The sequence below is a fragment of the Diuraphis noxia genome, unplaced genomic scaffold, assembly GCF_037042655.1.
Source record: "Diuraphis noxia isolate RWA-SAM2 unplaced genomic scaffold, SU_Dnox_SAM2 contig0001, whole genome shotgun sequence".
NCBI lineage: Eukaryota > Metazoa > Arthropoda > Insecta > Hemiptera > Aphididae > Diuraphis > Diuraphis noxia.
In genome coordinates, this window is record NW_028301711.1 from 67,917,691 (window position 1) to 67,933,180 (window position 15,490).

The following is a 15,490-nucleotide window of genomic DNA, read 5'->3' on the forward strand; positions in this document are numbered from 1 at the left end:
GCATTATTAATAATGAAATAAAATTGTATTAATAAATTTATAATTTGAGATTTTAATTTTTTGTTTTTATATTCCAAATATTAAAATGATAATATTATATAAATATAACTAAAATGAGTTTGCTTTCGTGTAACGCGTATAACTGGCGTGCAGTGCGATAAGCCGATAACCGGATAAGTAACTTCATGCCGGCATGCCGCACAACGTACGGCACAACAGAAATATGATAATAAGAATAACTATATTATGTATAAATCTGAAATAGACAATGGAGATTATGTAGCTGGGTCGTTTCAATCAAGTGAAATGGAATCTACCGAAAATAAAGTACAAAATTACTTGCTAGATGGCAAATATTACAAAATCATGTCTGTCGAAGGAACAAAAATATTTGCTACTTGTCAAATGTGCTCGAAGAAAATTATTGCTTATAACAACTCTACTGGAAACTTATTAAGTCACTCTAAAGTAAGTATTATTTGTCATACATAAGGGACTAAGTGAAAAGTCAATGTTTTAGGTAGGTACATACATTTCTAAGAAGAATACCCTACAAGTCCCTGCTACCTAGTAGTTATTCATATTTGTTTTTCAAACCATATTAATATATATTTTTCAATTGACAATTTTGAAGAGATGGGTATGAAATAATTTAGGACATAGGTAGGTATTAGGTACCTCATATTTAATACAAAAAAAAAAAATTCTTCTCGCCTACCTACTTTTTTAGAAATACTGTTTTGCCGATTTATAATTTTATTTTTCTTATAAAAAAGCTCTGTTAACTGTGGTTTTTCACTGTAATTCTGAAATTAAATTCTATAAATTAAATTAATTTTTACTTTTACTACCATTTACATTAATTTTGTTCTTAAAATCGTTATTTTAGTAAATTACCTAATACCTAATACTAGTTTACAATAGGTAGGGTTAAACCAACCTCATACCCCACATTTCAGTATAAGTTATATATTTAAATTTAAAACCCAATACATAAAATAAAGATATACAATAAATTATCTATTTTTTTTTAAATTAATAATTATTTCCATAAGTAAATATTGTCAAATCCTTAGAGTAAACTTAAATCTAATATAATATTAATAATTTTGCCGTGACTAGTGACGACACTAACAACTCACCTACCATTTTTTAAAGAGAAGTAGGTATATTGTGTATGGCGAATGGCGATTGGCGATTGCTCCACTTGTTAAAAGTTACATTTTTATTTTATATTTTTAAATATTGGTTTGTGATTTTATGCAGCAACTTTAACTTAAAATTTTTCTATAAGCTAGTAGTGGGTATATGGTTGTAGTATAAAAAGCTAAGATAAAAACATTCAAATATGTTGATTTATACTACATATATAATTTAGAGCTTACAAAATATTAATTACCTATGGTTTTTTAATTCGCATAATTTTTCTTTTTAGTTATTACATTCAAGTACAATGAGTCAAGTAAAGGAGTACAAAATCTTGAAGATGTCTGGTAATTCAAAAAAAAGACATTTTAAAACAAACAAAATTGTTCCATTCAGGACCAAACAAAATTTGTTCAAAACAAGAGGTACCTATAATATAATATTTTATTAAGATATTCTTAGCTAGGTATGTTCTTACAAATGAACTCTGTTTATTATGATTACCTATGAGACTATTAAGGTCTAAAATACTATAATATTAAAATAATTCTTAACATTCAATAATAATGTGCATAATCTAGGTACCTACTATAATTATTATACCTGCACCCCTACGTTTTAATTAGGTATCAGTTTGTATTTTGATTAATAATATAGGTATGATTTGTATTACTGTAATAATATAATCCAAGAACCTATGTATAATTAGGGAACTATATATGTTTTAATATATCAAATGTATATTATAAACATTATATATAAAGTGATTTGTAGTTGAAAATGTACATTCTATATTTCAATCAATTAAAGTATTTACATTATTATAAGGATTATTATGTACTTATCCAATATATTTTTATTTTTTTTATTCATTAAAATATATTAGGTATGTTTAATTGTGTTTAAACATTTTATTTAAAACTAATCACAAAAGATCAAAAATTAATGTGAACAAATGATAAATATATTATAACAAATATTTTGTGAAATAGGTTCTTTTACTATATTATAATTTATTAGTCTATAGTTATAGATTGATTATTAAAAATTAATTGGAATTTATAATTATAATGTAGATGTTTGGATAGTTAATAATTATTTATAATATTTATAATCAATTGTTCTTATCAAAATATATATTTTAACAGGTAAATGATGTTGTATTTGAATATATTGTATGTGAAATGCGACCATTTGTGACTGTCGAAAAACGTAGTTTTAAAAAACTCATTTTGGGACTCACTCATTCAAACGACGAATCCATTATTCCAAATAGAAAACAAATATTGCAACTTTTGAAAAATAGTTACAATTCATATGTTTCTATGTTATCAGATTTGATTCAAAAATCAAAATTCATTTGTACAACAGCAGACATATGGAGTGGCAATAATAAAAGTTATCTAGGTATGATTTAAATTATTGTTATTAATCATCAAACTTTTATTAGGCTAAGGTATACCTATACTATTTATAAATAAAATATTTTCTTTATTTATTGAATAATTTATGTCAATATTTCTATATTTTTTTCATACATATTAAGCAAATTACATACATATTTATTTACTTTTTAGTTCATTAACATCATAAGTCCTTACTAATAATTATAACACTAACTTTAAGTTTTTCTAGTTTCATGTTTTTAATTAGTTTATTCTATCATTAAAGATATTTTAAAAACCCACTAAATACAATTTAAAACAATTTTTACCATACTGATTTATTTATACCAATAAGATAATAATATAATATTTTTAACACATCACACCTAAGTTCATAACTGTAGTACATAAATATAGAATATAGAAATTTATATATTCCAAATATTCAAAAAATATATACTTTAATAATCACATTTATGTACCAGAACTTCATTTAAAAGTGGTATGTTAAAACAAAGAAACTATTTTGAAAATGAGTAGTTTATCACTTTAAAAATAGTTAGTTTAGTAACAATCATTTTTATGTTTGAAATATTTTTTAAATAGTAATATTTTATAATCTTTCAGGGATGACTTGTCACTTAATTGATCCTATAACTTATGAAAGAAAATCATTTGTTTTGGGCTGTAAGCGAATAATCGGAAGTCATACTTACTTAAATATCACTGAAACAATGACATGTATGACACAAGAATATAATATTCATTACTCAAAAATAAGTCATACAGTTACAGATAATGCAAGTAATTTTGCAAAAGCTTTTAGAACTTTTTCAACACGCGTAAAATCAACTCAGTCAACTACTTTAAGCATAGGTGATTTAACCGAAGACAGTTCACCATATGAGGATTCAGATGTGGAAACTGAAAATATAACTGTGGTAGATATTGGTCAAATATTTACCAATTCTGAGAATCAAAATATAGATGATTCATTTTGTTTACCTCCACATATGAGGTGTTGTGCACATACTCTAAATTTAATATCAACAACTGAAATAAAGAAAATTAAAGATGCAAGTTACATTAAAATATCTGAATCAACATTCAAAAAATTGTTTAGTTTTTGGACATTCATTAGTAGAAGCACAGTTGCTTCGGACAAAATTTTAGAAAAGTGTGGCTGTAAATTTCCTATTCCTGTAGTAACTCGTTGGAATTCTTTGTATGACTCTAGCCTAAAAGTTTAGTCTAGTGATGATACATTTCAAATGTTGTTATGTTTTAGATCAAAATTTGATTTATAAAAAATAATTATTTTCAAATAGTGTCAAGTCAAAAAATGACATAATATTGAAGTTGTTTTTATTAACTATTATTTGCTATGTATTATTATATATTATAATTTGTTATTACTTATGTTCAAATAAAAATATTACATTATTATAATTTATAAATGTCTGATGAAGAAATAACAATTGTTTTTAGGCTTATGCAGGGTGTTTAGGTAATATGATACGTATACATGTGTATTATACAAATTTACTGTTTATAAATTAATTTAGTTTAAAAAAAATTATACAGATAAAATTTTCTTTATTTTTTTCTTTATCTAGATAAAAAAATTAGTGGTTATATATTATCTTATCTAGATAAATGTTGAATGATTTATCTGTTATCTTATCCAGATGATTATTTGGTCATCTTTTCCCAACACTGTAAATAAGTAATAAAATGAAAGTGGAATTTTTTTAACGCAAAGATACTTGCGGTTTGCGATAAACTAAATTGTATCGATAAAAATGTATAATCTAGACGTTTCCGGTATCCTACACAGTACTCAGTTTCAACTAACGACGTCGTGATGATAATAATAGACAAAAGAGGTTTCACCCGGGGCCCAGAATGACAGGTAGAAATATAATATTATGTTATACCTAATGTTTCAATTTCGATAGTTGATAATTTTTTTTTATAATAATTTAAAGTCAAATGTCAATTGTCAATAAACCTAATAAAATTATCAAAATGTTTGGGGCTAGCCATTTAGGGGGGAGGGGGGCTAAAGCCTGTTAGCCACCCCCTTGGGTGCGCCCTTGCTACTTATCCCAAAACGTGTCATTTGTAAATATTAATATTCCAATAATGATTTTTTAGTTAACTACGGAAAAACTGCTTAACATAGTAGTACTACTACTTGCAAAAATTTTAGCAAGTATTAATTCTATTGGTATGTATCAGAGGTAAGTTAGTATGAGCAACCAATCAAGTGTTATCAATAATATGACATAACATTTTATTCCTAACTTCTATACACTTAAGTACTAAGTTAATAGTTAATAATTAATATTTTTTAAATACTTCCAAATGTTAAAGGCTAATTTTCAATGTTGATGTTAGATAGCTTTATAAGGTCTAAGTAGATACAGTAAAAAGGCAGTTAGAATAATATTTTAATCATAACTAATACCCATTTTCATTAAATCAAATTTCTCACTATACATACATTGATAACTAATTTTTAGTACTCATACTTCACTTTATTTCATATTAAAATTATTTATTTGTTATGTATCATAAATACAATGTTTGATAGTTCCATAAATCATTGCAAAATTATTTTGCAGCTATCGATTTAATCATTTAAAACATTCCTTGTTATTATTGTTTCAGGTACCACATCAATTTTATCACTTACATTTAACAAAAATTGAAACTTTGGAACCAGTAGCTAATAATTGTCCATTTTTCACAGAAGTCTGGGCTGATTATTGGTGGTTAGTGACCAATATTGGCCAAGTAAGCCCATTGTATTAGCCTGACAAAATATTACAACATAAACATATTACTACATTTTATTTTATTTTAATACAAATGTTTAAATAATTAAAATCCTTAATTATAACTAGGTCTCGTAAGTTATAGAAGCGTAAGTGAATAAAATATACACAAAAAAAAACCCTAAAATTTCAATCAAAAATGTTAAACATGCAAAAAAATATTTTCAAAATTCTATAACAAATTCTAAATACACCAATTAACTAGCAAGCTAGCTAATTTTTTTTAAATCCAATAAGTCAAGTTAATTTAAAAAAGTGTTGGTTACATTTTAAGTTATTTTTAAAATTTTTAAACTTGTAAAAGTTACAAGCTAATTAGAAATAAGAAGTAAATTACTTCAGTTAAGAATTAGTTTTTTTTTTTTAACTAACATTTAATGGATGTTTTACAGTTTTAAATAAATGTATTTATTAAAATGAATTGCTGTAAATAGGTATCTTAATACTTTAATCAATGATCAAATCCAACAAAATAATTATTTTTTTTGTATTTGTTTTCCTAATTGTCTACTATAACTGTACTAAATTATAACTTAAGATATATATATATATATTATAACATCAAATATTATTTGATTGAGGTGTTATTCTATGAATGAATAAAAATATTATAATATGTAATAGTTATTAGTTATTACTTATTAATTATATAGATTAATGAGTATATAAACATGGATGGGATACTGAGTAAATTGTTGTATTTTCTTTTTCTAATAAAGCGGTTACCCCTATCATTTTTCTGTTTATAATATAAACAGTGTTGGGTAAGTTACTTTTTAAAAGTAACTATGTTACATTATAAGTTACAAAATAAAATAGGTAACTACAGGGCCGTAGCTGGAACAAATTTTCGTGGGGGGTTTTAAATCAAATAATATTTTCATTTTAAGTAATTAAAAAAACATTTATTTAAAAAAAAATCACATTTTACTATGTTATTAATGCATTTTAATTATTTTAAAGTATATTTATATTATATACAATTATTAATTTTAAAAATATTTTATAGCACAAAATCTATTTGTCGGTTTTTTTGCTTACGATTTGACATTTTATTAAAATAATCAAATAAAAAAGTATACAGAAATATTTGATTGTTACACAGTGTGCACAAAACTGATACTAATTTGTACTAAAATATTTGAACCCCTAAACCCCCCCCCCCATATACGGCCTTGGGTAACTAGATTACTTGTTAGTTACTGAGTACAAAATTAATGTGTAACGTTACACTTTTTTTTCAAAAGTAACTAGTTTCAATGATGTTACTTTTATGTGATTCAAGTTTTAAATAAAAAAAAATGTATATTTTAAATCAATCTTTTTTTATGTTTATTTTATACAAATGCTAATTTATAATCAATTAAATTGAAAATAATGTTTACACAAAATCGTTTATTTATATAATTATATTAGTTTATACTGGGAAAATGTTGTAATTATATAAATATCTACTTATATAGTTTAAATAAAATTACAATATCCGATCCGGATACAAAGGCAAGAACTGCTCCGTGAAGTTGAAAAAAAAAATAAAATTTATTTTATAATGTAATGCGTTCTTCTGACATGTTACTTCTAAATAATTAACGTAGTTACACTTGCGCTACCCAAAAATAATAATAACGAAGTTACCATAACGTTACTGAAAAATGCAACTACGTTACTACCCAACACTGAATATAAATAATGTATTCTATGTTATGCACTATTATACCATGGTTATAAATTATTATTGATAAGTTATACAACAGTATTTATAAATAATGTTAGATACATCCGATTATCATTATTATTTACTTATAAAACAAATTTTTATAAAAATAAATATATTTTTTAAATCAGGGATTTTAAGAAATAAATAACTCAATTCAACAACTCTTATCACTTCATACATGGAAACAAATTTAACTCGTTAAGTTAGAAGTTACTTCTGAAAAAAAATAGCTTGTTATTGTAATTTAGTTAAAAGTAACTTAACTTTAAATTTTCAACATGCTAGGTTATTATTTATTAACATTTTTGTATTAAAATGTATGTCTTATGATTACCATTACCTTTTTTTTTTTTGTTAGTTTATTACAAAATTAAATCATTTTATAGAAACATTAATTAATAAGAAAACTATGATTATTGGGAAAACTGGCCATAGTTATGAACCAGAAATATTATTGGTACCTATTTATATAGTATCAATCAAAATTTGTTTTCAATATTTGTGAAAAATTGTACATTAAGAAACAATAAAAGTCATAAAATAAAAATAGATATTTGCGTAGTGTACAAAAATAAAAAAATTAAATTAAAAAAATACCAATAAATTAAAATTCATTAAAAATTTAAAAATTTATTTTAATTTAATAATATATGAAACGAGGTTCTTAGACAGATAATTATAAATTTTCAAACTATTAACATTCAACAAATATTCTAACATAATTATCATAACATCATACAAAAAAAAATTAATTAGAAAATAAAGGGTCTATATTGGTAATTGCCATCAATAATTTTATAGCTTCATTTTTAAGTTCAATTAAGTTGTATTACATATTTACATAGGAATCTCATACTCAGTTTCAAAAGAGAACAATAATTTTTTGGGCTTCATGAATGATGCAATTAGCATGTCGAGAACCACATGATAATGCAAACACTGGGCCATTAGTGGAAAAAGCATAGCACTGGAGAAAATCAGCTGGTCGACTGATTATTCTCTTTTGTGACAGAGTATAGAGTGAATAAATTGTGGACTATAGATTGTTAAAAGCATGAGAATGGGTATTAAGCTGCAGAATTCAAGTTTATAAGTCAGAATTAAGTTGGATTTTTAAAAAAAAATTTGTATTTATTTTACCAAATAATAAATTACTTAAATTCATACACTTATAACATGTCTACATTCTGCCAATGAATTCAGTCAAAGCCTTTTAGTTGTAGGAGTATGATTGTAAAGTGAAAGAGGAATACTTCTTAAATGTCTAGCAAAAATTAAAAATAAACGTTGGATCATATTCTTATTTAATACAATCACCTGTTGTATAGGAATCCCATACCTCAGAGCCACACTAATACATTTAAAAAGAATCTAGTCGATTTCTTCTTAAAAATTCTTTGTCAATAAGTCATTAAAAAGTCAACTTATAAATACATTCAAAGTCCTCAAACTTATCGTTTCAAAATGGTGCGTAGGCTTTAAACTAAAATCTAAATAAAAATCATTGTCAATTACACTTACCAATACAGAATATCAAAACCAGATTGAACATTTTATAAAGTAAACAACTCTACTGGCGGACTGTGGTCCAAATCCAGACTATTAACATATCAAACAATTTTTTTGTCTTCATATTACTATTAAAATAAAGATTTTTCTTCTGGGCCTCATTTACTCATTATTTTAATCTTCCAGACTACAATATAAATTGCTTGTCAATCCCTACTCTAAAGTATGACCAAACATTACACTTAACCAAGTATTTTTGAATTCATTGTTTTATAAAATGGATCTTAAATTTAGTCACCTAATAAATAAATATGGAGCTCTGTCATTATCTTCCTGTAGAAATCAACATAAATAATTAAATAGCTTGTAACTTAAAATTTATCAAACAACTATATCTGAATCAGTTATTAACTTTAAAAGTATCTTACATCTTTACTAGTTACAAGTTACTACTTGTAAAATAATAAATTAGTAACCAGTTACCACAAATGGAGCAACTTATCAATGTGAATTTAAATCAATTGCTATAGATTTGTTTTCAATTACTGTATACTGTATAAGTTAAAAGTATATCACAAAAAATAATAAAACACAAACTTCATTTTATTTGAAAAATATATTAGTTTTTATTGTATCGACAAAACACACTTTAGTTTAACATTCATTTAGGTATCAGTTTTACTTTAATGGCAGGATGATTTAGATTTAATTTATTGTTATAACAATGATAATAAATAAATAATAAAAATTTCTTACGAATGTGTTAAAATGCTTAAATTCAATTGTGGTATTTGACAAAAAGTGGTTACAGTAAATGTTAGATAATTAATTTTGAGTATAAAATAATGGTCATCGAGATATACAATAATAAAACTAGTATATATATACTTAAATATAATATTAATTATAATAATACTAATTATACTTAAAAATTATGGTTGTAAAAATATATAATTAAATGATATTATGTTACTTAAGTTAATGAAAATTATAATACACATAATGCCAAACTTATTACAATTAATGAGTGATACATATTTATCACTGACCAATTTTATTTAAATGTTTATACTAATTTGTTAAAACTAAAAAAAAAATGTTTAGCTAATTTTATTGCTCAAAGATTTTAAAATTAAATATTATTTGTAAATGTAGATAATTAATTAATCATATCTACTAAATATGCAGCTTATAAAAAATAATTTTAACATACTTTAATTGAACATTATGTTTACCAAGAATTATTTAATTATTAATTATTAACTAAATAGGTACTTCATAAAATTTACTATTGTTTGATTAAAAGTTAATTATTTATTTTAATACAGATAATTGACATAATACAAGTATACAATCATTTATAATTTTTGAATCAACTATTGTACAACAGTTGTTCACATTACAGTTAAAATGTAAAATTAAATACTAAAAACTTAAAAAAATTAAATTACAATTAAAATCTTATAAATTAAGTAATTCTTTATAAGTTATTGACATGCAAATAAGACTTATAAAATTCATTCTACAACTAATCTTTACATTTTAAAATTATAAGAATGAAACCACAAATTATATTTAATTAATATCAGTATTGTTTATTGTTAGATTTTAGTTATTGCATTTACATATTATAATATGGAATATCATTCTAGGATGTGATTGTACAAAAAATATAATATTTTGATTTATCAATATAAAAGCACTTGTCCAGAAAAAAAAAACATCTATAATATTTGTCTTTTAAAACCCTGTAGTTCATTAATTTAAATTGGAAATTGATTTTAAATACCAACATACCTACTATAAGATATATTCACATGGATTGATAAACAATCATATTTAAATAAAAATTGTATATATTATTGATAAATAGTTACATAAATTATATTTAATTTGTTCAAAATTGTTTTTATTTGATTTTGTTGGTATTTAAATTTTAAATGATGTTACCTATATTTATTGAGTTGCAATTACACATTATCCTTTGCCTCAAACTGCTCGGTCAATTCTGATACCAGCTCCCTGAAAACTACAGGGCTGACATTTTGAGACAATTGATAAAAGACAAACCAATCACCGATCCAAAATTTCTGAGTTAAAGTTTTTAAGTTTTCATAAGAAAAGCGATCAGTTTTTGATCTTAATAAAAATAAACGGAAATAGGGGACCATAATGACAAGTGTACGATATACAAAGTTTAATACGCTCATTATGGCAACAAACCATAACCAAAACCATAAAAATACATATATTTTTTCGTTAAGATTGTTTTGTGACAATATACACATACCGTCAAGTTTCTGTATGGTTCCAGAAGGACCGAATTTATTGAACGTACACTTGGTGACTAAAGGAAACACTCGAGACATTACATCATTACGATCTTCAGGATTCATTTCAATCATTTTAAACACATCTAAGCCATAGGTTCTAAACTCACCTTCAAGAAACAGGTCCATAAAATAAATCTGAAGAAATACATTGCACAAGTTAAAGATCTCGCATATGAAAAACCGAATAAAATATAAATTTTGTGAGTGTAGGTTGTGGACAAAGTAGTTTATCAACGATTGCTTGTGTTCGGATTCAAAAGAAAATGGACTGTTGAGGTCAAGGACCAATGCCTTCATGCGTCCAGCCTCCCATATTTTCCAGACATACCTAGGGAAGTAGAAAAACATGGCCTGAAAGAATAACACAAAACATACCCACTGGTAATAATTATGGTACTTGACACTATCAACACCCTCTTCGAAACTCGATACACCTGGATGCGCCATGGTTTTGCCTGCCTTTCCAGTGATACGATTGGGTATGGTGAACGTCGAGTATATCCAACAGTATGTGTCCATGACATGGCTTGCAACACCATCAACAATGCAATCAATTGGGTCGCCGAAGTACTGCCGTAATGTTACTATAGTCGAGCAAAATAGTAGGATTATAAGCGTCGCCTTATAGTGCAATTTGAATACGATGTTGTCGATGCATATTTCGTCGATTTTCAGTAGTGCCTTTATAGATCCAAAAACGTCAATCATGTTGTAATAGTTCAAATGAAGTGTGCCTTGCGAGTTTAAAATTTAAAACCGGATGTTACAACAAGCCAAAATGTCTTCGTAATAAAATTCAAAATAGTAGCGAATTAGACAGTTGCGAATGTAATGTTATTAAAATAAATATTTAAAGGCGCGAATGCTCGAACGCAACGCGCACATACACCCGAGTCACAGACAGTGTTATGGACGAATTAACGACTACACACTACAACCAACAAACGCCAATGATCAACAGGTGACCGAGGACCGACTGAACGACGAACAGCGCGACGGTGGTTGTTGCGGACGAAATAAGAATCACGAACGACACACCATCAATGGCAGGTGCTGGTGAGTATAGCCGTTTGGTTGCAGCGTTGGACTCGTCGAAGGTACTGTACTGGTGTACTACTGTGGTGGTGTAATCGCGCACGTGAACAAAGAACGACAATGGTGTGAGCGAATACTCGGGGTGAATTGCCAACTATCTTGCGGTCAATTGGTGGTGGAGTGTTGTCGTTACTGCCACCATTGCCACCCGTCAAACAGTGCTGACCTCCCGGTAACATCATAATTTTTTTTCCATGTAAAATCTTGGGTATTAAATGGTAAAAGGGATGTAGATGAAAACCGTTGTCCAGAAAGGATCAAATTGGAAGATAAGAAAGAACATACCTATGATAAATTATAGAACTATGAAAAAATCAAAAAATTTGAATTGTTATAAAATAACGAAAATATTTATTCTTAGTTTAAATAATTAATTTCTTTGATGTTTAAACGTTAAATGTCTATAAAAAAATTATGTTTTTAATAATTAGATTTATTAGTTCCAGTATTTTTCCTCTTAAGGACCTTGGAAGATGTTCCGACCCAGAAGGTCTGGAAGTAATTCGATAGTATATTCGGAAAGCCAGGAAAAATCTCTACAAGTTAAATATTAGTGTATAGTGCACACGCGTCTTGGTTGCACAGCAATAAACGCGGGAACGGCCAGGGGACCATATTTCAGACGATCGATCGGTATAGGCGGGCGCAAGGTTTTAAATTTTTTTGACAATGTTTCGGAAGCTGGTGCAGCGATTAGATGGTATATTCAGAAAGCCAGGGAAATTCTCTACAAGTTAATAAATTAATCTATAGTGCACACGCTTCTTGGTTTCACAGCAATAAACGCGGGAACGGCCAGGGGACCGTATTACAGACGATCGATCGGTACAGGCGGGCGCAAGGTTTTAAATTTTTTTGACATTGTTCCGGAGGGTGGTGCAGCGATTAGATGGTATATTAGAAAAGCCAGGAAAATTCTCTACATGTTAAATATTAATCTGTAGTGCACACTGGTCTTGGTTGCACAGCAATAAACGCGGGAACGGCCAGGGGACCGTATTTCAGACGATCGATCGGTACAGGCGGGCGCAAGGTTTTAAATTTTTTTGACAATGTTCCGAAAGGTTGGCAGGTCTTGGTTGCACAGCAATAAACGCGGGAACGGCCAGGGGACCGTATTTCAGACGATCGATCGGTACAGGCGGGCGCGTGGTTTTAAATTTTTTTGACAATGTTCCGAAAGGTTGGGAGGTGATTCGATAGTATATTCGGAAAGCCAGGAAAATTCTCTACAAGTTAAATATTAGTCTATAGTGCACACGCGTCTTGGTTTCATTGCAATAAACGCGGGAACGGCCAGGGGACCGTATTTCAGACGATCGATCGGTACAGGCGGGTGCAATGTTTTAAATTTTTTTGACAATGTTCCGGAAGGTGGTGCAGCGATCAAATGGTATATTCGGAAAGCCAGGAAAGTTCTCTACAAGTTAAATATTAGTCTATAGTGCACACGGGTCTTGGTTGCACAGCAATAAACGCGGGAACGGCCAGGGGACCGTATTTCAGACGATCGATCGGTACAGGCGGGCGCTTGGTTTTAAATTTTTTTGACAATGTTCCGAAAGGTGGTGCAGCGATATGATGGTATATTCGGAAAGCCAGGAAAGTTCTCTACAAGTTAAATATTAATCTATAGTGCACATGCGTCTTGGTTGCACAGCAATAAACGCGGGAACGGCCAGGGGACCGTATTTCAGACGATCGATCGGTACAGGCGGGCGCAATGTTTTAAATTTTTTTGACAATGTTCCGAAAGGTGGCGAAAGGATTAGATAGTATATTCAGAAAGCCAGGAAAGTTCTCTACAAGTTAAATATTAGTCTATAGTGCACACGGGTCTTGGTTGCACAGCAATAAACGCGGGAACGGCCAGGGGACCGTATTTCAGACGATCGATCGGTACAGGCGGGCGCAATGTTTTAAATTTTTTTGACAATGTTCCGGAAGATGGTGCAGCGATTAGATGGTATATTCGGAAAGCCAGGAAAATTCTCTACAAGTTAAATATTAATCTATAGTGCACACGCGTCTTGGTTTCACAGCAATAAACGCGGGAACGGCCAGGAGACCGTATTTCAGACGATCGATCGGTACAGGCGGGCGCAAGGATTTAAATTTTTTTGACAATGTTCCGGAAGGTGGTGCAACGATTAGATGGTATATTCAGAAAGCCAGGAAAATTCTCTACAAGTTAAATATTAATCTATAGTGCACACGCGTCTTGGTTTCACAGCAATAAACGCGGGGACGGCTAGGGGAGCGTATTTCAGACGATCGATCGGTACAGGCGGGCGCAAGGTTTTAAATGTTTTTGACAATGTTCCGGAAGGTGGTGCAATGATCAGATGGTATATTCGGAAAGCCAGGAAAGTTCTCTACAAGTTAAATATTAGTCTATAGTGCACACGGGTCTTGGTTGCACAGCAATAAACGCGGGAATGGCCAGGGGACCGTATTTCAGACGATCGATCGGTACAGGCGGGCGCAAGGTTTTAAATTTTTTTGACAATGTTCCGGAAGATGGTGCAGCGATTAGATGGTATATTCGGAAAGCCAGGAAAATTCTCTACAAGTTAAATATTAATCTATAGTGCACACGCGTCTTGGTTTCACAGCAATAAACGCGGGAACGGCCGGGGACCGTATTTCAGACGATCGATCGGTACAGGCGGGCGCAAGGATTTAAATTTTTTTGACAATGTTCCGGAAGGTGGTGCAGCGATTAGATAGTATATTCAAAAAGCCAGGAAAATTCTCTACAAGTTAAATTTTAATCTATAGTGCACACGCGTCTTGGTTTCACAGCAATAAACGCGGGAACGGCCAGGGGACCGTATTTCAGACGATCGATCGGTACAGGCGGGCGCAATGTTTTAAATTTTTTTGACAATGTTCCGGAAGGTGGTGCAGCGATCAGATGGTATATTCGGAAAGCCAGGAAAGTTCTCTACAAGTTAAATATTAGTCTATAGTGCACACGCGTCTTGGTTTCACAGCAATAAACGCGGGAACGGCCAGGGGACCGTATTTCAGACGATCGATCGGTAAAGGCGGGCGCAAGGTTTTAAATTTTTTTGACAATGTTCCGGAAGATGGTGCAGCGATTAGATGGTATGTTCGGAAAGCCAGGAAAATTCTCTACAAGTTAAATATTAATCTATAGTGCACACGCGTCTTGGTTTCACAGCAATAAACGCGGGACCGGCCAGGGGACCGTATTTCAGACGATCGATCGGTACAGGCGGGCGCAAGGATTTAAATTTTTTTGACAATGTTCCGGAAGGTGGTGCAGCGATTAGATGGTATATTCGGAAAGCCACGAAAATTCTCTACAAATTAAATATTAATCTATAGTGCACACGGGTCTTGGTAGCACAGCAATAAACGCGGGAACGGCTAGGGGAGCGTATTTCAGACGATCGATCGGTACAGGCGGGCGCGTGGTTTTAAATTTTTTTGACAATG

The 15,490-nt window shown here is 29.3% G+C and overlaps 2 protein-coding genes across 2 annotated transcripts; one reads left to right on the forward strand and one right to left on the reverse strand.

Annotated features, from left to right (window-relative positions):
• The first annotated feature begins 246 nt into the window (after positions 1 to 246).
• Positions 247 to 5,449, forward strand: LOC149061439 (uncharacterized). The gene is made up of 5 exons (XM_089214990.1): positions 247 to 468; positions 2,295 to 2,553; positions 3,159 to 3,736; positions 5,205 to 5,330; positions 5,441 to 5,449. The coding sequence occupies exons 1-5, from the start codon at positions 247 to 249 to the stop codon at positions 5,447 to 5,449; spliced, it is 1,194 nt and encodes a 397-aa protein (XP_089071116.1).
• Positions 5,450 to 10,200: 4,751 nt separating this feature from the next.
• On the reverse strand, positions 10,201 to 12,037 carry LOC149061440 (innexin inx2-like). The gene has a single exon (XM_089216037.1). It carries the CDS (start codon positions 11,636 to 11,638, stop codon positions 10,568 to 10,570), a length of 1,071 nt encoding a protein of 356 aa, XP_089072163.1. The 5' UTR covers positions 11,639 to 12,037; the 3' UTR covers positions 10,201 to 10,567.
• Positions 12,038 to 15,490: the final 3,453 nt, after the last annotated feature.